Source organism: Chroicocephalus ridibundus, chromosome 2, assembly GCF_963924245.1.
Source record: "Chroicocephalus ridibundus chromosome 2, bChrRid1.1, whole genome shotgun sequence".
Lineage (NCBI taxonomy): Eukaryota > Metazoa > Chordata > Aves > Charadriiformes > Laridae > Chroicocephalus > Chroicocephalus ridibundus.
This window is the reverse complement of record NC_086285.1, coordinates 22,966,512-22,993,258: the sequence shown is the minus strand read 5'-3', so window position 1 is coordinate 22,993,258 and position 26,747 is coordinate 22,966,512. Positions and strand designations below refer to the sequence as shown.

At 39.2% G+C, this 26,747-nt stretch overlaps 1 protein-coding gene across 2 annotated transcripts; it reads right to left on the bottom strand.

The window, feature by feature from the left end:
- Positions 1 to 3,469: 3,469 nt before the first annotated feature.
- On the bottom strand, positions 3,470 to 21,380 carry HACD1 (3-hydroxyacyl-CoA dehydratase 1). Of its 2 annotated transcripts, none has more exons than XM_063324728.1 (7): positions 21,076 to 21,380; positions 17,053 to 17,170; positions 15,793 to 15,811; positions 15,623 to 15,705; positions 12,814 to 12,935; positions 10,374 to 10,552; positions 3,470 to 8,893 (listed from the first exon to the last, which is right to left on the bottom strand). In XM_063324728.1, the coding sequence occupies exons 1-7, from the start codon at positions 21,201 to 21,203 to the stop codon at positions 8,811 to 8,813; spliced, it is 732 nt and encodes a 243-aa protein (XP_063180798.1). In that variant the 5' UTR covers positions 21,204 to 21,380; the 3' UTR covers positions 3,470 to 8,810. The 2 variants fall into 2 exon arrangements, with proteins under 2 accessions (XP_063180798.1, XP_063180797.1); XM_063324727.1 differs by having other exon boundaries at positions 15,623 to 15,711; positions 21,076 to 21,378.
- Positions 21,381 to 26,747: the final 5,367 nt, after the last annotated feature.

Sequence of the window (26,747 nt, the reverse complement as noted above, 5' to 3'; positions counted from 1 at the left end):
AAGTTCTTGACATGTCAGAATTAAAAACTACGCTGAAATACTGGAGGAAGCGTTAATTCTTTTAACATGTAGAAAGCAGCATCTGCAAACTGTGCAATTGCAGGCACATAGCGTGCCCAGAGATGAAAAACAAGAGCAGATATATAAATGGTACCGCTCATCAGTGAAGCACGTCTCATGTGTCTTCTCAATACCAAGGGCTAAATAGCAAGCTTGTTCCAGTCACAAGCACAGCGGCCATCCAGGAGTGACTGACTCAGAAACACAGTCTCCTTTTCAGTTCCCTAAACATATATCCTACATGCTACCCTCAGCACGTGGCTAAAGCCACCCATTCTTCATCCAACACAAAACGTTAGCTCTGTTGTTCTCTGCTGGCTTTCTGTCTTCTGCAGGCTCTGCCCCCGAACACTTTACAGAAGACAGGAAGGTGACTGAGTTATCTCCAACTTCGTGCTGTTTAACAGCTCGAGGATTGCAGCAAGCCTCCAAAGGAGTCGGGGGAGTGAAACGAGAACTAACAAAAACCTGACGTTGTTTACAAGAGATCTTGTGATTGCTCCCTCTCTGCCAGCAGCCTGCACAGATCAGAAGGAAGCAAGACAAGAAGGGAATCATGCTTAAATACTGAATGCATTGAGAAAGATATCCTGGAGTACAAAGCTCACTTCAGACAGATGGTGACATCGCTGTATCTTTCCCACAAACATTTGCAGCTAAGAGTTAAAGCTAACCATCAAGGAAGGGGACTACAAACTCAACATAAACTCAAGGAACTCATATTTATGCCAACCACAAAAGCCCACTGACTTTATATTCAGTAGATAATGACGTTATCAGTTTGTAAGTAATATACAGGCAAAAGCAAACAACCCTCCCCAAACCTGTTCACACATAACAGGCATTATTCAGGAGGCAATCACATTTATACAAAATATTAGTCTTTAATATTTTATCTTCATCATTGGGAGAATGAAGTTATTTTGAAAGAATGTAGCCATTGTACCAACTTAGGAATATCACGGTGCGGTGTTCTTACAGCTGTGGACCGTGGACTACTGTTGACTCATAAAATAGCAGGGCTCTGAGACAACTAAGAAAATCATCTGGACCACATACTCATTCCTGCATAGCAAAAAAAAAATGGTGGGAAACTAATAATCTAAAAAGTAGTTTAATTTTGGTTTCATGGCAAATAAAAAATATCATGGCAACACTGTCTGATATGGCTCTTAAGACAATCTTTCAATCTAAAAGGGTTGAGAAACGGAGAAACCATACCCTTCTATATCAAATATGAACACAGTGACATTTACAACATACTCGATAACAGCAGACGCTGCCGATGGATCAGAGCTGATCAGGCAGACCCAAGATCTGAGCTACTCTTTCCGCCTGGGAAAAGTTAGTTTGTGCCTCCGCTTTCTTCCTCTTAACCCTAAGATACTACCGTCTTTTTAAAGATCCGGTACCAGCATATTCAGTATCTGGGCATTGTTCTCTAGATTTCCAACTCCTTTTCAAGCACTGTATTATTGTAGTAAGCACAGAGAGCAAAATAAATAAATAAATCCTCATATGATTTAAATTATTATTTCTCCTTAAGAGTATGAAAATGTTCAAAAGTGTTTATATCTCATGAACTCTCAGATAAGTTTTCTATTTAGGAACCTCCAGAGGAATTGTTTCCAGGGACAGAACCTTTGTTAAGAGTTTGCTGGACATGATATAGAGATTGGAAAGTCAAATCAAACAAGGCCCAGTCAGAGATGATCCCTATAAAAGACTCCTGACAGGAATTCCAGACTATTATTCTCAGCAACATCATCTCACTTTGAAAGAAAACGAGAGTAACATTAAATAGTTGGCTTTCAGTTGGCTACAAGTGTTGGCTGCAAGATGCACAATTCTGTCTCTCTTTTGGCACCAGGTGAATCTCGGTCTTATTGGTCTTCCCAGACTTAATCTACACAACACATTGTAATTTGCTGCCTTCAGTACTCAAATTTGTTTCTTTCCTTCATGAGCTGAAGGAAATATTGTATAATATTCTATTGCAACACAACGCAACTTCATACGTGATAAATTAAGAGGCACAAAAACTTGACTGCACACCCAGGGTTCTCTCCAGAGCGCAGGAGAGCGCTTGGCATGTGAAGCAGTACACCCGTCCCAACCTTTTCTTGCTCGTCATTTGCAATTTGTTCTACCGAATCTGGACCAGCCACTTAAGGGCGGGCAAACTGCCATTTTAGGAGCGTGGTGTGAGCACAGACCGCCAAGAGACTACATACGAAAATCGAAGTTGCTCAGTGACAGCAGCATTCCGAGCCAGCAATGTCCAAGCAGCTGTGAGGGCTGATCTACCCTGCCTATTTTTAATGGGCTGTGTCACTGGACCTAGATTAATTTCAGAAATAAAAGATACTTCTGCAGATACGTGAAGGGAGTTTCTATGACTCTGCTGAATGCAATAGTAGTGTAAGGCTGGAGATTTTTTTGTCTTTTGGCATGTTCCACAGGGAGCAGCGCTGGGTGCAGTCGCCCTGTGAAGCAGGGAGACAGGTGAGCCACCACGCAACAGCCAATATGCAACAAGCATCTGCTCCCTCCCAGACGGTGCTAACAGGGAGAAGAGTTTACTCTTTTCCTGGTAAATCCAGATTTACTCAGAACAGAACACATGAATGTCTATTTCCCATCATACTCCTGTTGAGATCAGTGGATATTCTTCCACTAGCTTCTGTAGAAATCTGACTGGTTTAAGGTTGATAGAGGGCCAGGACAAGTAAATCCTGTCCTGTAAATTTAGATCAGGAGACCACTTCTGCGACTTTCAGATTAGGAGATCTACGTCTCCATTATAATACATCTGACTAACAGGATTTAGCCTTTGTACGCAGTTAAGCTCCTTGGGGTTACAACCACTTGATTCCTAATTCAAAAGAAGTAGGTGTGAATACTCACATGCTGCTCTGTCGAGCTGTCATGGCAACAAAATCCTCAGAGCTGCAATGTCATTGTTAGTCATGTAGCAAAGGACAGCCAGAGGATGTTCGCTGCCTCCACCCCCCTCAAAGGTTAATACCACAAAAAGTCCCGTTCCAAAACACTGAAATATCCACTATTGTAATATCTATTTCAGGACCACTGTAATGTGCAATTGTCTTCATACATGTTGATAGATGTTATACATTCTCTTTAATGCCCTCTATTTTTCCCTCTTGTTTAATAACCCAATATTATACTCAAAACTACCTCTTTTTTAACGGACTATATTTTAAGAAATATAAAAAGGAAGGCTGGGTAATAGTAAACATGTTACAGAGGACCTCAAGATTAATTTGTGAAATAATTCCAGATAAAAAAGTATAGTATTTCTAAATAGATACCGGTCTGGTGTAATATGCAGAACATTTGTATGAACTGACTTGTACATGCTACGAAAAAAGAATAATCAGATAGAACATAGTTTAGAACATGTCTTTTAATTGATGATTAATTTCTACAGTGCTACAGTATTAACAATCTCTAAAACAAGTATCTGAATCTATAGCTCAACAAATCTTATAATCTTTGCAAATAAATAAGTTATTAAAAGTATCATATTGTGTTGTTTTCCTGTCTGTGTAAACTGCTAATGATAATGCATTTCAGAAAAAATAACAATAATGAGCAGCTGCGGTGCATTTACATTATTAAGAATCTTTAAGTACAATTCTATACATGATACACTTAGATAAGTATTTCTGTACTTACACTTTTACAAAGCCGTCAACTGCAAGGACATAAAATACATTCAAGACTGAACAGAGAAGCAAGAGAGCTGTGAATAAAAAGACAACATGTTCCAGTTGATACAACATGACACAGAAAGTACTGTACATTTTAGAACTCCAAAGCCACTAGCAGTTGCAGGCCTGAACTTGACAGCAAGTTCCTATGAGAGGGCTGGAGTTACCCAACATCCAGCTCCTCCTCAGTTTGTCTTGGTACAGCCTTGAGTTCACTTGCCAGACTTGTCACTTTTGTGACCTAAGAGTGCACAAGACAGGTCTTCTCAATCTGGTAATTCATAAGGATGAATCACTCATTGACATCTGTAAGGCCTTCGGTCCTACTGAGGGCACCCAACACCCCTAGAATGGCATCTGACGTACAGTACCAGACACGGAACCAAGAGTACCACCCACGACTGAGGTGTGCCAGCATGAAAGCAAGTTTAAGGAGGTATCCTTGGCAAACATTAACCTGCCACTCCAAAAACCTTGCAAAGCTTAGTAGGCACTAACAAAACTGCAACTCGCTTGAGCAAGAGAACACAGAGCAGAAACATGAGGTGCTTGTTTCTTCAACAGTCATTGTAGCAAACATAGAATAAAGCATTTTAATGGGCTACAGTTAATCATCTATAAAAAGTGTATGTTCAGCATGAATTTAAATTATAAACAGGTAATAAATAATACAGTATCTTTGAGCACATTTTAAAATACACATTATGAAATAAAATTTAATTTTCAGAAAAGCTTTCAACATTTTTGTTCATAAACAGATTTAACCAATCCTTTATAAACAACTGCAGCCTGTTTGCCTGCCTGAAAATTTTGATTTATGAAGCCCTCCTGCCTAGTGCAGAACACTTATTTGTATTAACTTTCCTTTTTTTTTTTTTTCTAAGGCAGATTAAGTAAAAGCTGAATTCACAAAAACTGCTAATGTAGCAACTACCTTAAATTATAATTTATTGTCATGGTTGTAATTTGTTTTTACTCTCGTTTATTTAGTACATATAAATATCCAAATACCCACTAAAGTAAGCTACTGTGAAGACTGCATGTACCCCAGTCAGAGCAGTAGCTAGACCTAGATTTAAAATGCACTTATTTATTTCCGGTTAAGAAAAGGCAGGTTCCCTCTGGTCACAGAAAAGGTCTCCCTGTTAACTAGTCACTGCAATCTGTCCATTAACATGAACCTGGCTAAATGTTACGCTCAACGGGAATCAGAAGCAGCACACTGCACTATTTCTTCAAGGCTGTAAATTTTCAACCATACTGTTGAGAGCAGTGTGGCACAGCTATCTTGGCATACCAGCATTTCAAGAAATATAGGCTTATAAATAACAATAAGATAACTAAGTGGAGCAGAAAAGCCCTTTCTGTAACACACCGTTTGTGCACAGAGATCCTCCCAGCTGATCTCACGAGGGCCTAGGCAGAAGGTATGAGAGCACATTGAGCATCTTCTCCTCTCACATCCTGCATGGTGAGAGGTGAGAGAAACGACATCCATCAACTACTGTTCACAATGGCCTCAGTGACCCTCTTGGCAGCTAACGTGGGAGATGCAATTTCTCAGTGTCATATTCCTTTGTACTGCCCATGCCCTGAGGCCACGATCTGACCTCCAGACATTCCAGGCAGAGCTGTGAAACGAGGTGGTTCACCCAATCTGTCCTGGAACAGCCTTTCCCAGTGGGAACAGCCTGTGAATGTAGGGGGGGACCTCAAGAAATCCATCTGTTTTCAGCTGGAGTTTGTAACAAGGACGGTGTGTTTATGTTACTACCAATAGTAGCAAATGTCACCTGATGAATAGGAATCTCTCTTCCAAGTGCCTACTCCTATGTATTGTCATTAAAAAAGCTTGATAAGGTCATATTCTATATTAATCCATTCCAGTAGGCATATACAGCACAAGTACGAAAACAACTTCATATGAACAGTAGGTTAAAGACTACATCAAAACATTAAAGACGGTGATGTTTGAATACATTCCTAATCTTTCATAAACAGGAGGATTTCAATGCTTTAGAAAACTAGGAACATTGCAGAGAGGAAGACAAAAAAGACAGGTGTCAAAAAGAAGTTGGAAAGAGAGCACCATATGAAAATCATACTTAACTTTTGATATCCATTTAACAAGCTAATTAAATGTCTCACAATGTTATACCGAAGTTTAAGTAAGCTACCTAGGATAAAATCCTGGCCCATCTGAAGTCAATGGAAAGGGGATTTTTACCTGCAATCCTCACTATCTTTGAGAAGGTATACAGTGAGGCTTCAGAGAATGGCTTCAATTAAAAAAGAAGAGAAAGAAAGTTTTTTGGTTTTTCTTAAAGTACGTGCCATGTAAACTAATCTACATGGCAATCTCTGGTCTATAAAACACTGAATGCAATACTTAAGTCTTTTTTAGCTTTATTTTTATTCATTTATCATTTAGCAAGACTATTCTGTAGCTGCAAATCTCTTTTAAAATTGTATCGTTACCTTGTACACTGTTGCTTTATGAAAGTGCAGACCCAAGATTTTAGCAAACAGTGCTGTATTTTTTTCATGTTACTTGTACAAAAGGATATAAAAATAGCTCCTTGATTGACATATGATAATATCCTCAGGCCACAATGAAAACAAATATAATACAGTATTATAGCACAGGTATTCCTTTTATGACAGGAATAGTATCTGTGAGATACACTCATCCAATCAAGGATTACAACCTTAAAGTATCCAATGCATTTTCAATGAATTGATAGCTATGGTCTTCAGTGAGCTGCCCTGACAGTAAAAAAAAGAGACACAGAACTTAATCTAAACTTAAATTACTCACATTTCATCCCACTCTTCTGCTTGCTAACTGAGAAATGTTTCTAAAAACTGCCATGATGTTCCTCATGAATCAAAAAGCAAGTGAAGTTTATAAAACAGTACTCTAAGAACTTTGGACAAATACAACTGCTAGTCTGAACACGCGCAACACAACCATTTTGTGATTCAGTGTTGTAAATGTAGTTTATATTTTAAACTTTTAATAATTTTAGCTGCATATAAAACAGAGAAGTAATAAATTAAATTATAGCACCTTGTGTGAAATTTGTTCTAAAAAATACAAAGATTACACCTTTTAAAATAGTAAGAAATACAACTATTCTATCTCAAGTCCACTATGCACCTGTCATTTAAAAGGAAACGAATTTACATTTAATGAAGACATGCATAAATATCACAAATTTGGGGCACAAAATGGAATTTGAAAGTTAGGGATGTAGTAACTCCTTGCTTTTTCATCAAATTATCTGATACACCAAAAAAAGGTGTACCTACAATTTTCAAAAAAGCTGAATTATCATAGAATCATTGAAGCTAAAAATGGAAACTGCCTATTCAAATATGTAATTCAAACTCTTGCCAGAGGAAGATTCTTTTCTGCTATTGCATTACATCTAACTTAAAACCTTCCAAGAAATTGTATGTATTGGTAAGCACTACTGTGTCATTCCATAACCTAACTGATCTCATTGGTAGGATCTTTCTCCTGGCATTCATTGGATATTTATCTTGTTTCAAATTTGTATAATCGGTTCTAGTTACACCTTCGTACTTAGAAAGCCTCTTCCTTCACATGTATTTGTCATGTAACAAAAAATTATACACGCTTAACTACTCAATCTTTCCGACTTCTTTCTCACTTTAATTAATTTTGTTACTGTTCTCTGACTTTTCAGAAGATTGACTCAATTCCTCCCTGAGGTACCCAAAATATAAGACTATAGTCCAGAAATGGCCTCAGCAATCATAAGGAGTACTCTGATTTCCAGCTGCCTGATGCCAGAAGCAACTCTGACGCCCACATCATCAAGCCTTCTTACTACACTATTATATTTCAATCTTCTCTCTCTCTCACTAAGTATCCAAGTTTCCTCAAATGCATTAACTTTTCTCCAAATCTCTTTGGCTGCGTCTAATTCATTAGACCTCTCCCATTCAGGTACCATATAATGTAATATCATCTGTAACTTTTATTAATATACTGTAGATCCCTCTTGCAGATTACTGAAGACATTAAATAGAATTAGGTCAACACCGTATAAACAACTAATGGGGAGGGAGTAATTAAAATTGCACAATGGGATGATTCAAAGCACGATTTATATTTTAAGGTGCTATTTCAAATACACTTTATCCTACTTAGCTATTTATAAGAAGTTAATTATCTCACTATAGCTACAGTTTCTAAATGCAATACCATAATTTTTCTGCATACATAATTAAACGTAGAATAGGAAACAAGCTGACAATCAGTCTTCCTCTGCAAACGAGTCCCATTCCAGCCACTGATCTGAGAAAGGTAAGCTCATCAAGTCTACTCCTCAGCACAAGCTTTTAACCAGTTAATATTATATCATTCTACATACCTTTAAGATTACAAACGAAAATACAGAGTTCTAAATTTGCACTGACAATCAAGAATTCACCTCCTTTCAAAAGTCTTTCTGGAATTCTACAGTGTAATCCTGTAATCCAAAGAATGTTGAACAACATGCTAACAGTACTTATAACTGGAAAGGTATTATTTAATATAAAGCTTAAATAACATTTAAGCCACCTAGTCTATGAAAAACACCATTACTTAATTTATGCTCTGTTTTCCAGAAGACTCACTTTCAGTACAACTTATCAGCTCTCCTTCTGTTCTTGATGATGACTACAGATCATAACAGAACTCTCAGAGTAGAAAGCACAGTAGTCAGCTATTCCAATTCTTATAGCTATTTGCAAACCTACTGAAAATAAGAAAATAATTTGTCTGAAGAAACGAACAATTAAAAATTAAAGTGAAACCAAGGATTAAAAGGTGAGTCTGAAGATATATTAAACGTAAAAATAATACAGTCCATGCTATTTTATGCACAGTTGTTTATTCTTGTTCCATGTTTTAAAACTTGGACTCATAAAAATCACAGGAAGTTTTGGTTTTTTACCCTTTTTTTTTTTTCCATTAAAAGCACCATAGTTACACGGCTTGATTCAATCGTCCTTTTCCACAATCACTTCTCCATGAAGCACCCTTCTTCTCTGCCGCAGCATGTGGAAGTAGAGTTGTGGAAATACTTGAGCAAAGCATAAAAGAAAGCAAATTAGATTAAAAAATTCAACAGATCGCATAACAGAAAAATACAATTTCGCAGAATGATGAACTGAGGAAAAACTATGGCACACAGCACTAGAGCTGGTTAAGGTAAATAACCGGAAGTCATGAACATTGCAATGAATTACAGAACAATAATTACTTGAAAGCCAGACACAGTTCCCTGAACATACCCTGTGCTCAAGGAACTTCCCTCCAACAGTCTCTTTGTATAAACAGGACTTAACCATGTGCCGGCAGTGCCTGAAGTCCTCAAATCTGTGCTAAGGTAAGCATGTTTGAATTAAGACTTTGAGGAGGATACAAATTTACCCTACTTATTTGAGTCTGAAGTGAGGAGCTCCCTCTCTCCTGATGCTCTGTAATCTATTATACTACTGTCCTGCTTGATACATTTGATCCTTATATTTAATGGATAGAAAATCGGATTTATTCCTGAAGCATTATGCTATATAAACAATTGTAAAACTGTTAGTAAGTTCTGATAGCATTTTTTACTCGTATAAATCTCTCACTGGCCTTCATGATTTCTTGCGACAAAAAAATTCACAGTGTGTGTGCATACTGTGAAAGTCCCCGTTTAAGGCCAACTTCTTAAACAAACACCTTTTATGGATGCAGATCACAGACCCTTTTAACTTCAGTTTTCCTGCTTCTCAATGCCTCTCCCTAATCTCTTGCCTCGTTTCTAGCCTCATTGTGCAATTACCTAAAATATTCTAGTCGCCTAGTTTGGTCTAGCACAATTCATGGTGCTATATCTGAATCAGATTGCTTTCTCCTTGTCTATGCTGCTTAGGTACCAGTGGAAATAACACTGGAAGTGAAAGACAGATAGTCTCTAATTTTAGCTGTGCTTAGCCAATTGGTCTATGGCTTCTGGTATCCAGAAGTACAAGGACAATTTCATTAAACCAGGGACTGAAGTATGTTCAGAGAGGTTTGGGGAGTGGATTATGGTGAAAACAAAATCTTGGAGAATATTGCTTCAAGTTTTTCCCGAGCATGCTCAAATGGTGTTTCTCAGAGGTGACACGTAAATGGATATTAATAGCAATAAAAGCAAAGCAAAGCAAATCTCTGGCATAACTTGCAGGACAATTTTTCAGCTATTGTTTCAAAGTGGCAGGGGCACTAGAAATTCTCAGCGACACAGCTGCAGACATTTCTACGTCTAAGCGAAAAGTTTTTTTACTTTGTCCAAGTCTTAGAAATGTTTTTAGCATTTTCACTGAAATTTTTAAGACAGCTTATGCTCCGAGGCAGATAACAGGATGGAAAATTTCAGTCTAACCAACTAAAGCACAGCAAAGCTTGGAACAACGGAAAGCAGGCTTTTATAGGAGAAAGCGTGCAGCAAATTTAACCACAGGCAGTGTCTCCAGCATTGCTGATAACTGATTATCATGTTGTTACCATCACTACAGTTAAGTAATACTTACATGGCACATAGGAGAACATGACAATAATAAGGAAGTAATAGTAGTCAAAGGAGACATTATATTTGTTGGGAAGTCTCAGTGAAAACATTCCTGTTTTCTTCACATAGGGTAAAGCAGCATATATGGTTAGCAGTTCACCTGCAACTCCAGCAGGATACAAAATGATAAAAAAGTTGTATCTGCATTAAAAGAAAAACCCTTGTGAGAAACCCCCCATGAATTTTAAATTTCCTTTTGTTATTATTAGTGGCACAGCAATGTATTACAGTAGTTCCTGAACCAAAATCAAGGACCACATCCTGACTTGGTACAGAATACCAGTTTCAGTTACTTTGGATAGCGTTGCTTAGATTTACAGAGAATGCATTCCTCAGTCCTTTTATTTAAAAACAGTGAAGTATCAGAATGTTTGTATGTCTTTTTAATACTAAAGAGTTAAAAAAATCTGCAGATTTGTAGTCTACACTAATGACTTTTTTTTAATTTACTGATCTTGCTCCTGTTGTCACCGACAGGATTCAGACCAGGACTGGATCCCAAATTCAGATGATCCTATGTATCTTTGTCACAGTGCACACACACTGGGTCAACTCTATGTATTATGATTTCTTAGAAGATGATGAAAACATTGAGAAACATCAGACACCTGTTTTGTCCACTGCCACATGGGAAATTCAAATACTACTACATTTACCGCTAACGGAAATGGAAATAAAAAATAAAATAAAATAAAATAAAATGAGAGTGCAGAAACTCATCAGATTCATTTTAAAACAGGAAGATGTTCAAATAAAAGGTGAAGAAAATGTGGTTTGAATGCCATAGGCAGTGACAAAATGAAAAACGTAATCAATAGCATTTGTGCTGTCCTTACTCATAGTGTAGCATGGAGAAGCAGTTTCTCTTAAGGAACAGCTCTCAAGTTCACACAGGGAACAGCAATGAGAGCTGTTGCACAGAGAGAAAGGTACAGTGTGCAGTCCGTGACCAAAAGAGATGAGATCCAAAACTGTAGCAACCAAACATGAAACTGTCCTAGGAGCAGATGCGCTTAAAGGACTCACAGGTCACAGAACAGATTAAGGGAGGTATAAGAAGGAACTGATGCCATTCCCTACACAGTTTGTCACTATGCAGTGAGAAAAAAATAAAAAACAAAAATTCTGAACTAAAATTTAGAGCATACCTATTCCATTAGCCATGGACAGACAAAACTTTTACAATTATAAGCTAAAGATCAGCCATTTCCAGCTCCCTTGGAGTACTGAATTTATGCCCAGTTGTGCTGTTTGATTATCCATAAATCTCAATTGGATATTTTGGACTCTATGAAAAGATAATACACTTTCAAATGTTTTGTTTATAGTATACTTCACCATATATCTCTGCTGTGAGAACATCTGTTTTCCCTATTGTCTATTACAAGGAAACAAAAATTCTGTCATTCGAGACACAGTGACTCAATGGCAAAAAGTGTATCTGTCAATGTGGTACTTTATGAATGCATTTCTCTTTCTGAAGTCTAAATAAAAATTTATTAATGAAACCAGACCTGATTAAGTTTGCCATTTAGTGCTTAAACATAACCAAGCCTACCACTTTAGCTATTAGCAAAAAGATAAGGTATTATAAGAATGGACATACATATCAGACATATCAAAGAAGTGCATTAGAAGCATCAGAACCGCGTTATCTATAAAACAAAAATAAAGGAAAATAAACACACTCTTTTAAATAAGAGTCACCTGTGCTGAATGTAGGTTACATATTTTCCTTCTAACAGTGTAAGTCTGTCTGCCTTACATGTATTTTTCAAATAATGACTACAGAGAATACTATTCTTCCAGTTAGTCTCCTGATAAACATGCAGTCTCTCTAATATGTGATCTAGTGGCCAAACTTAAGTATACTTCAAAATCAAAGTAGTTTTGATATGGAACACACTTTTTATGTGGGATAAACTAAGTCAATATGTAGCTTCACTACATGGATATAACCTTAAAAAAGCTGTGATAAAGCAGAACTTCTCATCAAGTAGTAATATGCACACAACAACTCCCACCTTTTCAAAGACCTGAAATCCACACAGATTAGCACAGGTGCTTAATTGTGGGCATTGTACTCAAAAGCATTTTAAGGAGTCATACTGTAAGTTAAAAGATGACTCCAAAGATAAAGAAAAAAAATTAAAGTAAACGAATGCGGTGTTCAAACCATGAGACACAGAAAGCAAAGAACAAACCACACCCCAAAATCTCAGCTAAAATATTTTTAACATTTTAAACCAAGTAACAAGGATCCCAAGTACAGAAAGCAACTGACTTGCACTCTGCTGACACATAACCAAAGCTCAAACATCTGCTCTCCTGTGTGTTAGCTCAGCATGCGTGAAACTAACATGCACAGAACCATGAGAAACTGAAGTGCAAGACGTCTCCACCTGGCCCATTTAATGAAGTATGGCAAATGGTTGAGCAGGTTGAATGTGTAGAAGGAATATCGAGTAATCTCTGTCACAGTCCATACGACCAGAAAAAGAATAACGCTCTCCTCATTCTGGATCTGCAGAAGTATAAAGAACCAACACTTTCTTCATCCTTAAGCTTCTTTTCTGTGCAAACTGCAACAGACTTCTGTTTAAGATATATGGAACAGAACTAACATCTTGTAAAGAAAGAAAATTTTGGCATAAAAGTGATATGCTGAAACCATTACCATGTACAGTTCTTTATTGTATGTATTTACTAACAAACAGACATTTTGCAAACTGAGCAATCTTTATCCATTATTCAAATATCAAAATATAAACCCCTATAATTAAGCTTATTCCTCCTCGTTACTTCCTACCTGCATTTTCACTATGCTATCTAACTGTCTCCCTCTTTTTATTTGTGGTTGATTTACTTGTTTATTTTCTTACTCCTCAAAACAGTAAGAAGAAAACAATGCTACAGAAAATACGTTCCTTTCATAATCAGTTTTTTCCCATTCTGCATTTCACTACTCTGTCTCTTAGACTTTCTCTTACATTTTATCTTGCTTCTTCCTCACCATATAATGCATGTCTCCATGAAACTTTAGACAAAAGTAACTGCTTAGTATAATCTACTAACTGGAACTTGGTGACAGAAGATCAAATTTAGCAGACTTCAGGGAGCTGTAAGATAGTTAAGGAGCTGGAACGCTGATGGATCACTAAATGAAGAGTAGTTGGTAGATGAGGAGCTCTGGGCAAACTCACTCACCAGTCCCATTTAAGGTTTAAGTTCTGAGTCATTAAACTGCCTCATCAGTAGGTAGCACACCTCTCTGCTGTTTCAAAACATCAGTTCTTTTTCACTCTAAGTGAACAAATAAACAAAAGTCCCCAAATACAAAGGTGGCACATGGGGATCTATTACAAACACTACCTTCTGAGAAGAAGAATTACACGCAAGTAATTTTCTTTTCTTTAAAAGGGGAGGAATTTTGTAATACACTTCCATGCCTGAAGGCTGAAAAGCTCCAGGGATGTCTGTGAAATAAAATAAAGTAACACAAGTTTTGTTAAAATTACAAAAAAGGGAAATGATTCTTTTAAATAAAATGCAACATGGTGACAAAGCTTAATACATCTCAAAGATGCTGCAAATGCACAACTCCGTCAAAAGTCAAGAACTGTAAGCCCTCATCATCTCGTAAAATCACGCCCTCAATGTGTCAGTCAAAAAGGTGCACTTTTAGTGAAAGGATCTCACCAACATCACAAAAGAAAAGGAGATATAAAAATACTGCCAAGCTCACAAACAGATAGCAACAACTGAAGTGCAAAGACATCCAAACAAATAAGTAAAGCAAAAGACAGAATTAGGCTGTTCTGAGCCTCATGCAATTAGAGACAAACATTGATAACCCAAACTTGGATTCATGTCACAGTGCTAAATCCAAGCAGAAGAGCTTTAAATAAGTATGCAGAGAATTCCTATCTGTTGCCTTGCAAATCTCCAGTCAAGTAGAGAGATCTGGGTCTGGCTATTATCACTAACAAGCCTCTCACCACCTAAAGTGACCCTGAACATTCATGCCTGCTAAGCAATAACAGCGTGAAATACAATCAGACATACATTCAGATGTATTTTTGCTTGGACACAGCTTGACCTACTGTACTGAAGATAGAGGAAACAAATGAAATGACTGGATATGCTAAAGATTTAATCCACTGCAGATAATAACAAAATGGCAAAATGCAGGGCTATATTCCAGCATTCATGTAAACATTCAATACAAAAACATGTTAATCTTTGAAACGTTTTCCCTTAAGGCACACACAAAAACACTTAGCTTACAAAAAAAAAAAAAAAAACAAACTATGAAAAGCCTATTCCATGTTAGGAAAAGCAACAGTAAAGGAAAAGATGAAGTCCTCAGTGAACTGAAACAAAGAGATTTGAAAACTGAGGCAGGTGCTATGATATCCCATCAACAGAAAGGCATATGCCATCTGCTGGTGAGACAGTTTAATGGCTCAGCTTTTTAAGTAAAGAAATTCAGGAGAACAGACTCAAAATCTATCGCTTAATTCTTTCATGCCCTTCACAGAAAGCAGACCTCAGAAACTGAACTGAATGTCCTATCTACTAGCTGTAAGCAGTCTGCTTGCTTCATTCTGCTAGCAAATCACTAGACTTACAAAAAACACCTCCATCCAGGCAAATAAACTATTATCATTTATACAGGACCTTAAGCATCACTGTGGCATGCTGGATGTCTTGATATATTTTTAATGAAAACAATGCAGTATGCATGCCATCAAATATTAACATTACCATAACATTAAAATCTTGACAAGGTTCCTAAAATAAATTACAAAATCACAACCATGTTTATGCAGGTAAATTCAATTCAAGACATATTTTCATTTAGATTAATTCAGTAAATGCTAATTTAAGTTTTTGAAAGGGAATCGGTAACACTGTGGTAGATTTGCTGATAAATAGTAGCAGTAATCATTGATCTCACTCAGGCAGACCACAGCCGGCACGATGCCTAGGACAGGGCTGAATCACAGTTAAGACCCAGACCTGGTCTCCTGGGTAGAAGCACATATAAATTCCATCCTGTAACCCCAACTTCCAAAATCACACTCAAGTATGTAAGTATTCTCTGGAGGAATGTAATTCATTTTTAAACTGGCCATCCTGGTAAAGTGAGAACTGTATTAATAGCTTCTCCTCAAAAACAATCAAAACGCGACTTGCTCACGCACATACCTGTTTTATACTATGTGCAATGAACCACACCATGAAGATTCTTGAACTCACTTGGACCCCAGTCACAAGCACAGATGTGCGAACTATTCCTTAAAAAGAGAAACATGTTATCTCTGTTCCACAATTCCTGTTTTAATTAGTTACAAGAGAAACTAGAACAAAGAACTCACCAACTGCACAGTGGACTACCTGTAAATAAAAATAAGTTAGAGGTTACTGATGTACAGTATGTTACTCGCTATGCTATAAACATGGCCGTTTGATATTAATATAAACCTAGGCTTAGTTCTGAAGGAGAACTTGCTTTTTGTCTCCAACGAACAGTCTTTAAAAGAAATACACATTAGAGCCCTGGCAACTCATGCTGTGATGGGCTCAGCATCTGATCTGTGCAAACGCACAAAATACATGTATTTTCCTTATTAATTGTATACATTACTTATTTAGATACTCACAAAGCATTTATTTTTTTCAACTAGTAAGCTTCCCTTCCATTACCCTATTGAAAGAAGAATTTTACAGCACCGTGTGGAGGGTGTCATACAAGGGATGCTAAACGCATAGCAATTAGAAAACGTTCTGTATTCATTACGGATTAATAACATTACTATAATTTTGCCAATGACAGCTATGCAGCTTCAGATTTATTGTATTTTCTGGTCAGTAAAGTTTAGCAAATAGAGTGCTTTTCATTACTTTGACAGATTTGAGTTGAATTACTTACTGTCAAAGTTTAATAGCATAAAAGCCTATGCACAGCTGGCCACATGATTTTAGTAGTTGCTTGGACTACAGATGTTATAGGCGGATTGAGAAAAAAAAGTTGAAATGTAGGTAGGCACTCTTTGTTGTGCCTGGGAAAGAACGGTAAGTGCTCGATACACCCAACAGTTTCATTCTAGAGATGTACTGTAAACTGAGACCACGAGTGCATAGTTGGCAAAAGTCATATTATTTAAAGAATACTTTGCACAACTTGCACAGACCCTATTGTAATGGATTAGGTGGGGCCTGTGAGTCAAGTCTGGAAATAAGCAGAACCAGGAAAGGCACAGAAGGATAATGAGTCCGGGACAAGGAATAAAAGGGAAGCTATGATCTCTGGACATGGAGATGAGATATCTACTAAGCTAGAGCGTTGATCTGCTGGCTGGAAAGCCTTCAGAGATTTTGCCTTTTGAGTTAAAAACTCTCAAATCAAAGCAGTTCCCAGACAGTATTTGATTTAAAGAAATATTAGAATTAATTTTGAAAAAATGTGCCCATTTGTCTCAACTAGTCACTCTGCCCCCCAAAAAATCTTCTTTGAATAATAAAGTTAAAAGGACTTTAAGTACTAATATAATATTTTGATAGTACATTCAGGTTAATAAGGTGTTTTGCCTATGATATGCAGCATCCAATAAAGTAAACTAATGTTTAAAATTTACCTCAAGCAAAGCAAATGTCTGGAAAAATTTAAGCGTCTTTTGAACACTTCTGAATAAGCCTCTATGTGTTCCTTTCTGTATATAAAACCGCACCATGGCAATACCTAATACCAGCCACCTACAAAAGAGAGAGAATGGATACATTTCAAATTAGAATTCTAAAAATATCCATCCATGGTAAATAATTTAGTAGAATATTTTCTTCACAGAATATCTTTGCTTCTTCACTTGCCAGTGCTCTTAGAAGATTATTAAAAATATCTTTAGACATAAATATTACATAATGTTATGGAAACATTACACTCTTTTATCTCTTTACTTGGAAAAGGATAGAGAATGACTTGTTTACCTTCAGAGGACTGACCTGAAATGAGGGGACCCCCTCAAAACCATGGGTCCATCAAACTTTTCACTAGCAGTGATTATATATTTTTACTATTAAATCCTCATGGATCTTTACTGTGAATTACTGTTATTTGAAAACACCTGATGAACTCTGCACTGAAGCCACCCTTTTGGGTCAGAGGTCTGTTTAAGTAAAGGACCGGAACCTATGCACATCATTTTTACATTTTTCATGGCCCCTCAACTTGTAATTTTCAGAACTGATTAATGATTTGAATGTTTCTGCTTGTGATTATCCAACTGAAGTTACTATTATGATTCAATTTTCAAAAGTGTTGAGAAGTCACCTTTGAAAATCAGAGTCCAAAGTGCTGACAGATGGGTGCTCTATGCGCCTGGCTTCCAGAGGCAGATATATTTAACTAGCACATTTGATGGTGTTGGCTATTTTTTTAATTTTGGGGTTTTTTAAGGAAACTGAGCAATACTACCGACTGATAACCCTTCCAATGCAAAAGAAAGTAAGTAACATTATTTTTTAATCAAACCGGAATTTGACATAAAACTTAAATTGAGATCTTAAATGGAAATTGAGACTGAAAAAAATAAACTTCTAAACTGTGGTGGGTTGATCCCCACCACCCAGCCCAGACCCTGTACAATAACCCAAGGCATGAGCAACTCCTTCCACATAATTAATCCATGTTTATATAATTGAGGTTTTCAAAATAGCATACTATATGTTCCATCCTTAATGTAGAGTTATGCCACATTCTTAGACTACCGAGGTGCCTTGAAACTCCAGGTTTCAATCCACAAAGACTAGTAAAGTACAAAAATTCTTTAATATAGATTTATAGCATAACCAGAGCTATGGATGGCTATTTTGAGAGTTAAAAATAAAAATACAAAAATTACAATAACTTTAGCTTAACTTCTTGTCTGATGATAGTGGGAACAGTTACTCAGTCCTTTCATTCTACATAAAGCCACAGCAAGCATGCTGTACAGAGACATCAGCTCTGGGTAAGAAGGGCTCAAGTGACAAAGCAGAGGGGTCTGAGAAATACTGAGAGGCAGATTCTGAGAGCATATAAACATTCAAAGAAATATTTATATAAACATTTGGATAAATATTTAACACATCTTCTGTTCTTATACTCTTCCCTAAGCATTGGCTAACATTGGAAACAGGGTACCAGGAAATACTCATCTTTGGTCAGATCAGATATGCTGTAACGGCATGAGAGTCGCATGGATCGTGACAGCTCTCTGTTCACCTCAGATGGCATGTACTTCAGTATCGGCTCCTTAACAACTCTTACATGCGCACCCTACTGCTACGCAGTCACTTGGCGTGCCCCATTCCAGCACTTCATGACAGCATTTCAAACTCACATAAAGTTAGTCAAGGTTCCCCAAACAGTAGGAAAGATTCCCCTCCTTGATCTCTTCTACTTTAAGCCCATGAATCTGATCTGCTGTAGCTCCAAAATTTGAGCCCACCAGAGCTACTTAGATTTTATAATGGATTTTAAACCTGAGCGCGTTAATTTGAGGTTGTCTCCCACCACTGTGGAAACGACGAATTACTGGAATATCACTGGCAGTCCTTCGCAGTAAAGCTGCCCTGTTCTATAGCGAAGTGTTTGACATGAGAAAAGTGACAGCGAGTTTACATCCAGCTGGCAGCACAAATGGTGACAGCAACAGCTCTGCCCTAGCCCTAGCCTAAGAAGTCATAATACATCTAATCTAACAACGCATTTTCTGCACCTCATTCTGTAACAAAAGGGTTGCAGAGAGAAGTAATCTTGGACTACACTCAGAAGCAAAGACCGCAAATACATTTTTCTTAAATAATTTTTTATTTGGACATGGATTTCTGTAGATAGATTTATGGAGTGGCTGTGACTCTGGATCTCAAGAAAGCCCTTGTATTGAGTATTACAAATCACCAGGAAATGGAAAACACTTTCCATAAAAAAGGCAGCATTTCCAGTTGGGACTGTCAGTAAGACTGGGTACTGATGTGCCATTTTAGTCCCTTAAACCTTTGTTAGAAAGAAAGATAAGCTACAATTTTTCATTAGAATGGTGGTTAACAAGCAATTATGTATTAGTTTGTTAAAGCTCTAGGAAGACTTTGCTATATTGCACTGTCTGGACAAATGGACAAATATATTGTTCTTGTTACTTATTTATTCTGTATAGTGCCCCTATTAAGTATTGCTCTATGTCAAATGTGTATATTTCTCTTTCATTCTATCCGTAAAAGCTAATTCCTAAAACTTGTATCTCTGTTTCCACATAAAATATGTAATTTTGCACATCTTAATCCCTTTTGATATTAATGGAAGATGAGAGAGAAGGAAGTGAGAGATACTGAAGCAGCACCTAAGGTCAAAACTAACTATGGTTCGATAATCTTCTACAGACATATAAAAGCCAGTGGCAAGAGTCAGTGTTCATTAGCAAATTCACACATGGAGCACAAGGCTGGGAATTCAACGAGACAACATTAACCTGCCAGCTAGAAAAAAAATTACATTGAGTAAAAGCCCTTTTCAAAAGTTGCTGCTGCAATATATGAACAGACTTGAATACGTGTTCAAGATCCACAGATGCTAGAGAAGAAAGCCATTACGATCACATTCCTGGCTTCCTGCATGAGTGCTTGAACTCCAGCTTCCACCACAGGGTTATCACCTTTGCTCTACGGGATTCAAATGGCAGAGAGTTCACCCGCTGGTAACCAAGGTAAAATTGTTCTGATGATGAATGTCAGCCTAGAAGTTATGGAATTGTTCGTTCTTAATTTTCTAAGCATGTGGAAAACTTAGTTTTCTAAGCACGTGGAAATTAACAGGATTGGGTTTTTTTTTCCCAAGAGTTAGTGAACAGGACAGATTTTGAAGAAGTGTGCGCTTCAAGCACTAACAACACAACCGTGAGCTCTCTTCTGATCTTCTGTTCAAAATAAATACCCACTTTCCTCTCAGCACAGCATCGCAGCGTGGAGCGTTACCTCAGACGAGCCCCTGGGGTTATCACAGCTCCTTCCCCACCCTACCCCCACCCTCTGCCCATCACTAAATGCCCGCTGGGGACCGCGTTCGCCCTGGGACGTGTCTCCCTCGCGGGGAGCCGGTGGCAGCTCAGCTCCCTTCGATCCAGGGGGAATCACGGACCTGAAGGGGCGACCCCGCACAGTAATTCGGGCCGTGACCCAGCCGCAGGCGTCAACCGCCGCCCGGGACAGCTCGCCCCGAGCCGCCAGCGCCCGCAACCGACGCCCCTGGCGGCACCCAGGCCCGCCTTTGCCTCCCCGCGGCCGGCAGCCCCCTCCCGACCAGGCGCGGGGGCCGGCCCGGCGGCGGCGGCGGGACGCGGCCTGCGCGGCACCCCCGCCCGGCATTCCTCCGCCGGCTATACTTAACCTCCGCGGCGGGCTCGGGGTGACGCGCCGGCGGCCGGCAGCGCTGCACCGTATTAGGCAATGCGCGGCAGGCGAGGGCTGCCCTGCACACCCCGGCTCTCGCACCCGGCTGCCCCACGGCTACTCCAGCCCGCCGCGGCCCCGCCACCCCGCCTCGCCCCGGCAGCGCTGCCACCCGGCTGCCGCCGCCCCGCTGAGGCACCGCGCCGCCGGCCCACGGCGTGCCCGCGCCCGCTTACCCCGCCGTCATGGCGACGTTGTAGAAGATGAGCCAGGCCGTGGCCAGGGCGCCCAGCCTCCTCTTCTTGCCGTTCTCCTTCTCCTCCACCGCGCCGTTGCCGCCCCCGTCCTCCTCGCTGGACGCCATGCCTCCCCCCGGCCAGGCGAGAGGCGCACACCCGCGGGGAGGAGGGGCTCCCTCCGCGGCGGGGCTGCGGCCGCGCTGACAGCCGGACCTCGCGCTGTCTCTCACCCCATCTGTCTTCCCCGAGGGCCGCTGCCCGCCGCCAGCCGCTCACATGGCGCTGCGCGCTCCTCCCTCCGCCTGGCAGGGGCTCCCGGGGGCACGGCAGAGCCTCCGGGGGCGGCGCGGCGCGGCCCCGGGGCGGGCGGGGCGGGGGGCCTAGCGGCGGCCCTCACGAAGGGTCCCTAGGCGGGCAGGGACGCGGTTCCCCTCGTCGACTCTCATGGAGCGTCCCCGGGCGCGCAGGGACGCGGTTACCCCCGGGCGGGGCAGGCCGCGGGGCCTGGGGGCGGCCCTCACGAGGTGTCCCCGGCCGTCAGGGCCCCAGGCGCACAGGCGGCCCCCGCCCCGGCATCACGCCGGTGTCGCCTCCCGCGGCAGGAGGACCCGCTGTGGGTTGGTACCGTGTCTCCAGCCTTGGTGGTGGCCGTCAGGCAAGAGCGGCGGGCATTGCCCGCCCCAACAAAAGTGACAGAAGATACCACGGTTCTTGAAGAACGCAGAACCGTGTGCCTGAGGGTGAACATCTGGGAGTCTGGTCAGAGACCGGCTAGTGGGAATATGCCCAGAGGGTCCCACCTCAGAGGCCCAACAGCCACTGCTGGGGTCGCCCTGGGGAGAGGACACCTTCCCAGCCTGGTAGGTCCCAATAAATACTCCCCTGGATACACATACGGCCCACATCTGAGATGGAGGGGAATTTCTTCCCAGGGCCTGAAGAGGACCCAGCTGGCAAGCTGAAGGGTGGCATTTGAACATGCGTGTTGCCTTGTAGATCTGCCAGCACTGGGAGTGTTGCTGGGGCTCGCCGTGGAAGTGGGAGCAGCCTTGGCGTGACCTATGCTGGTGTGACGCAGCGGTGGGACAGCATATATCTTTGGAACGCTACTTTTTCAGTCCTAAAAGACTTCAAGAGTCCAAGTCTATCTCCTTTAGGTTGGGGTAGGTCATCTCAGTGTTTAAAACACCTGGATGGTCTCAGTTGGTGGGCCTTCAGGTAAAAGACAAGTAGATGTGCCATATGAGGACTCATTCTCTCTCCCTCTCCTCACCAAAGCACACAGATGTTCAGCTTCCAGCCTCAAAACACACGCCCACCGACAATGGCAAATGTGTAACATGTGCGTGCAAAATGAGTACCTGGCAAAACAGCACCATGTATATGCTGGTAAGATTATAGTAAGTACCGATATTATATATACACAGATGCTTTTTGTGTTCAAGTAGTCATAAACTAATTTCGGAATCCTATCGTTAGAAAGTCCAGACAAAAGAATTTACACACAGGACTGAACGACTGAATTCAGGGTTTTTGCCAACTTTGGGTTACAGAGGAAAGTGCAAGGAACTATGTAGTGGGCAAATACGGGATAATCTGAGCCTAAATTTCATCTCAGTGTAACAGTTACAAGTTGGTTTAAACTCTGTAGCTTTCCACAATATTTACTATATTTACTATTTTAATTCTGGGTATTTCTGTTACCTAACTTACACCTTTTTTCTGCCCAAATTTCAATCCTCTCTTCAAAGCTTTCTAACTTCTTGGCTTTGTCAATGCAGTGTTGAAATGGGTGTCACAAATGAACGACATACTATGTGTAAAGTGTTTTTTGTCTCATTTGAATTTGCCAACTTATGACTTCATTAAGTGATGAAGACTTTCTAATTTTAAATTATGATACATGGGGAAAGGCATGACGTGATCCCAATTCTTAATATTAGTTGTGATTTTTTAATACTTTTAGCTATCCTTTGCCATTTCTCTCTCGAGACTTTTCCACAGCAGATTTGAGGGAACAAGTCCTATTTGCTTTCTGAAGTAAACATTTTCCAGTTTTAAATCCTGCCTTGGATCTTCTCCATGCTTTTGCACAGAATCTTTTGAAATTTGATAAACAATGTTTGATATATTCTCATTAGAATTCAGTATTATTTTCCTTCTCACTATTTATTTGCTCAAACTTACTGATTTTGGATGGACAAATTATTTGTAATGATGACCAGGTTTGTCTTCAGTTGATTTAGTCAATTAAGAACTTACTAGTGAGGATAAGTAGCTCGATGGTTTTGCTCTAATATTGTGAGGTTTATTTATGAGCATACAATTTCTCTTGCTATCACACTACCCATTCACCCAATTGATGAGAAATTGCTGAATATCCTCATAATCCTTTTTGGATTTGAATAAACTAAACATTTTGTGTCATTTGCAAATTTTGCCATCCCACACTTGTCTGTGTTTCCTGACCATTTATGAATGTATTAAGCACAAAACTTATTACAGAACGTTCATAAACCCTCCACTGATTTCTTTCTGCTATAGTAAAACTTGCTCTTTGTTTCTGTTTCCCATGTTTTGATCCATGGAGATATTTTGTTCCTTAATCCATAACTACTTCATAACCTTGGTAGTTCCTGTGTGACAATTTTTCAGCAGTTTTCAAAATGTGTTTGTTGTGTTAATGATCTTTTTTTTTTAAATCTGTTTTTGCAATTATGTGTTCCAGGAATTGCACTAAATTAGTTGAAACGTAATTTCCTTTTCATAAGTTTTCTATTGTTATTCATTTAATCATGACTTCTGTCAATTTACAATGTATATATTTGTCATTTACTAATCTGTAGTCTATGTATCACTATAAGAGCCTTTGTTTAAATTTGATAAAATGTCAGCTATTTTCAAAGCATTAAGTACAGTATCTGTGCTTCATTAGAAATACTGTACTTTGGTAGTGGCAAAATTATTTCATCTAGTATTTTAACTTTGGCTAGCACCTTTTGGCCTAAAAAATCTCAAAATGTCTACGTTCAGAAATGTAACCAATGGAACTGAAATGGCTTATACATTAATTGCATTACCTAAATCAGCTTTTTAAATCAATTATGACTGTCTTATCAATTTAGCTTAATTTTGCTATTATTCAAGTAGAGTCTGAAATCAAGCTTCCTAATAAATTTTAAGAGAGTCAGATCAAGGTCTTTTGTATTGTAGGTGAGCGCATCATTCTGTTTCATATTCATTCTCAACCTTCACAGGCGGTTCTCCTTTATTCACTCTAGTTCCAAACCATCAACATTGCTATATTGTTATTACAAGAATGAATGGTTTTCCCGTCCGCCTTTGTGATTGTGATTGGTATTATCAGTGTGTATTTATCTTCTAGGTTCCTATTGCACAAGTAGATATTCAATGCCTTATAAAGCTGAATGGGTTTTATTTCCAATCTATTTCCAGAAATGCAAGGTGAAGCTTTTATGAGAATTATTTTCTCATGCAGTGTTTTATAATGATTTTTTTTTTTGTTACAAAATTTACCTATCCAATATAGTAACATTTCTATGAAATGGAAAGTTGTAGTGCTCTGAAATTAATATAATGACTTACAGCTCCTCTGTCACAGAGGAAGGTCATCTACTATGAAATGCTGCAATAATTACTTAGTATTAGCCCTGCAGAATCATGAGATTACCTTTATACTTCAGATTAGTTAAATGCCAGATGATAACTTCAAATCCTGAGGAAGGAGAATTTGTTCAAAAAATTAACAACTGAAATCCTGCATGTCCTTCTGCCCCGTCTTCACTTAATGTTCTCAACACACTTTGCAAGAACAAAGTGTTGAGACAACAGACATATATAGTAATTGGACGCTATTTTAGGTTTATGGTATATAGTAATCAGTGAGGTATTCAAGGATAAATGCAAGTAAACAGAATTTAGCTATGTCTAAATTGAACAACACAGTGTTCATGCACTTTCTGTCTATTCATCTGGGTGTGTATAACTATTATTTTATTTACTACTCTGGAAATAGGACAGAAGATGCTTTCAAAAGGTGTGGTGTAGAATGGATTGCATAATTCTTGTGGGAAGAACCAGAAGATGTCTTTGTATTTGGCACATCCGAACAGTCAGAGTTTTGCACTGCTACTGCAAGATAAATGATTCATATTAAACCTTTGACTGTACAGTTCAGTAGTCGGCGAAAGAAAACAGGTGCCATGAACGCAGGCTGAAGTGGAAGTTGATATTTGTTATAAAAATACAAAATTCTAGTGCAAACATTTAGAAGTTTGTATGAAAACTATTGATTCTATATATCCGAAAAGCACTGGTATATTTATTTTGTGTTCCGAAAAGCACCAGTTTGAGATGCCCTTGTGTATTGTTCTATTCAATCCTCTTCAGAAGCAAAACTATAACCCAATCCGCAGTGTTGAAGGACACACACGTGTTAAAGGGAGATGATGATTCTGCACATCTGAGTTTGGTTTATTCAAACTCAGTGTGCTTTTGGTATAATAGACTAATTGGACTCTGTGCAACAATTATTTTCTTTATGAAGTATTGTGGACTGTACCACTGTTTAACTACCCTGCATTGATAAGCTTGGATAGATTTATGTATAGACCAGTCCCAGAGACTGTGATCTGTGCAGTCAGCACCTTCACACACTAGGCAGACGGGCTGTATCGAGAAGCTATCTCCACTATAATGTTCTAATTATACAGATAGATATACATATAAAATGCTCAAAACTTAAAATTACTACCATTAACTTCAGTGGTACTGTTCATGTGAGTAACATAAAGTACATGTTGAAAATTTACTGCTGGCGTAAATAAGATATTCTTAAATTCCCTTCCCCATATTATGCAATAGATGTAACATTTTTCGTAAATAATGAAGGCTTTGCTACCTTGCCAACTTAGGCAGATTTTTCATGAAGTTTCACAAAATACATTTCAATAATATTAAAAATACCTTCTGATTTTCAGTGTATTTCAATGGCAGCTTGCTTGCGTGAGCACTACAATCTCTATAGAGGAGGCTGCTTCCATTATTAGTTTCAGAGCACACACAATGTTTGCTTGTTATTTAGTTTCATTTCAAGGACTTAACTTTAAAAGGGCTCTTCATCAAGGGAGTAATGTGCCAATCTAACTCCCCTTATGGTCAGTGGAAGTATTTCTATTTTCCTTCTTAGAAGAGTGGTGGAGAATGAAAAGATTAATTTTAACCTCATCATTGGTTGAAAACTGGTCTGAGTTACCAGCAAGGAAAAGGGACCATATTGGGTGTAGTCGGTTTGGCCACATGGAGAACAGGTGTTTGTGCCAAAAAAAGCACTGGGACAAGTGGTTCCCCATGGCAGTGTCAGGAGCTGGCACAGAGTGATGCTCCCACCAGCATCCCCAGGGACGCCTGGGCACCCACGGGTCCCAGCAGCTCTATCTGCTTCTTACAGGTATATCACAATACATCACTATTAGCTTACTAAAGCAAAGAGTATAAACACATTTTTGTGTTTGACTTTGGTGAACTTGTTATCCAAAATCATTTAACAAAACTGCAGTGTAAGCATACGAAATTTTACTACGAGTTGGTTTGTAAGTATGGCTTTGAATACAGAAGGACTGAGGAAGATATAAACACTTGTTTCTGGC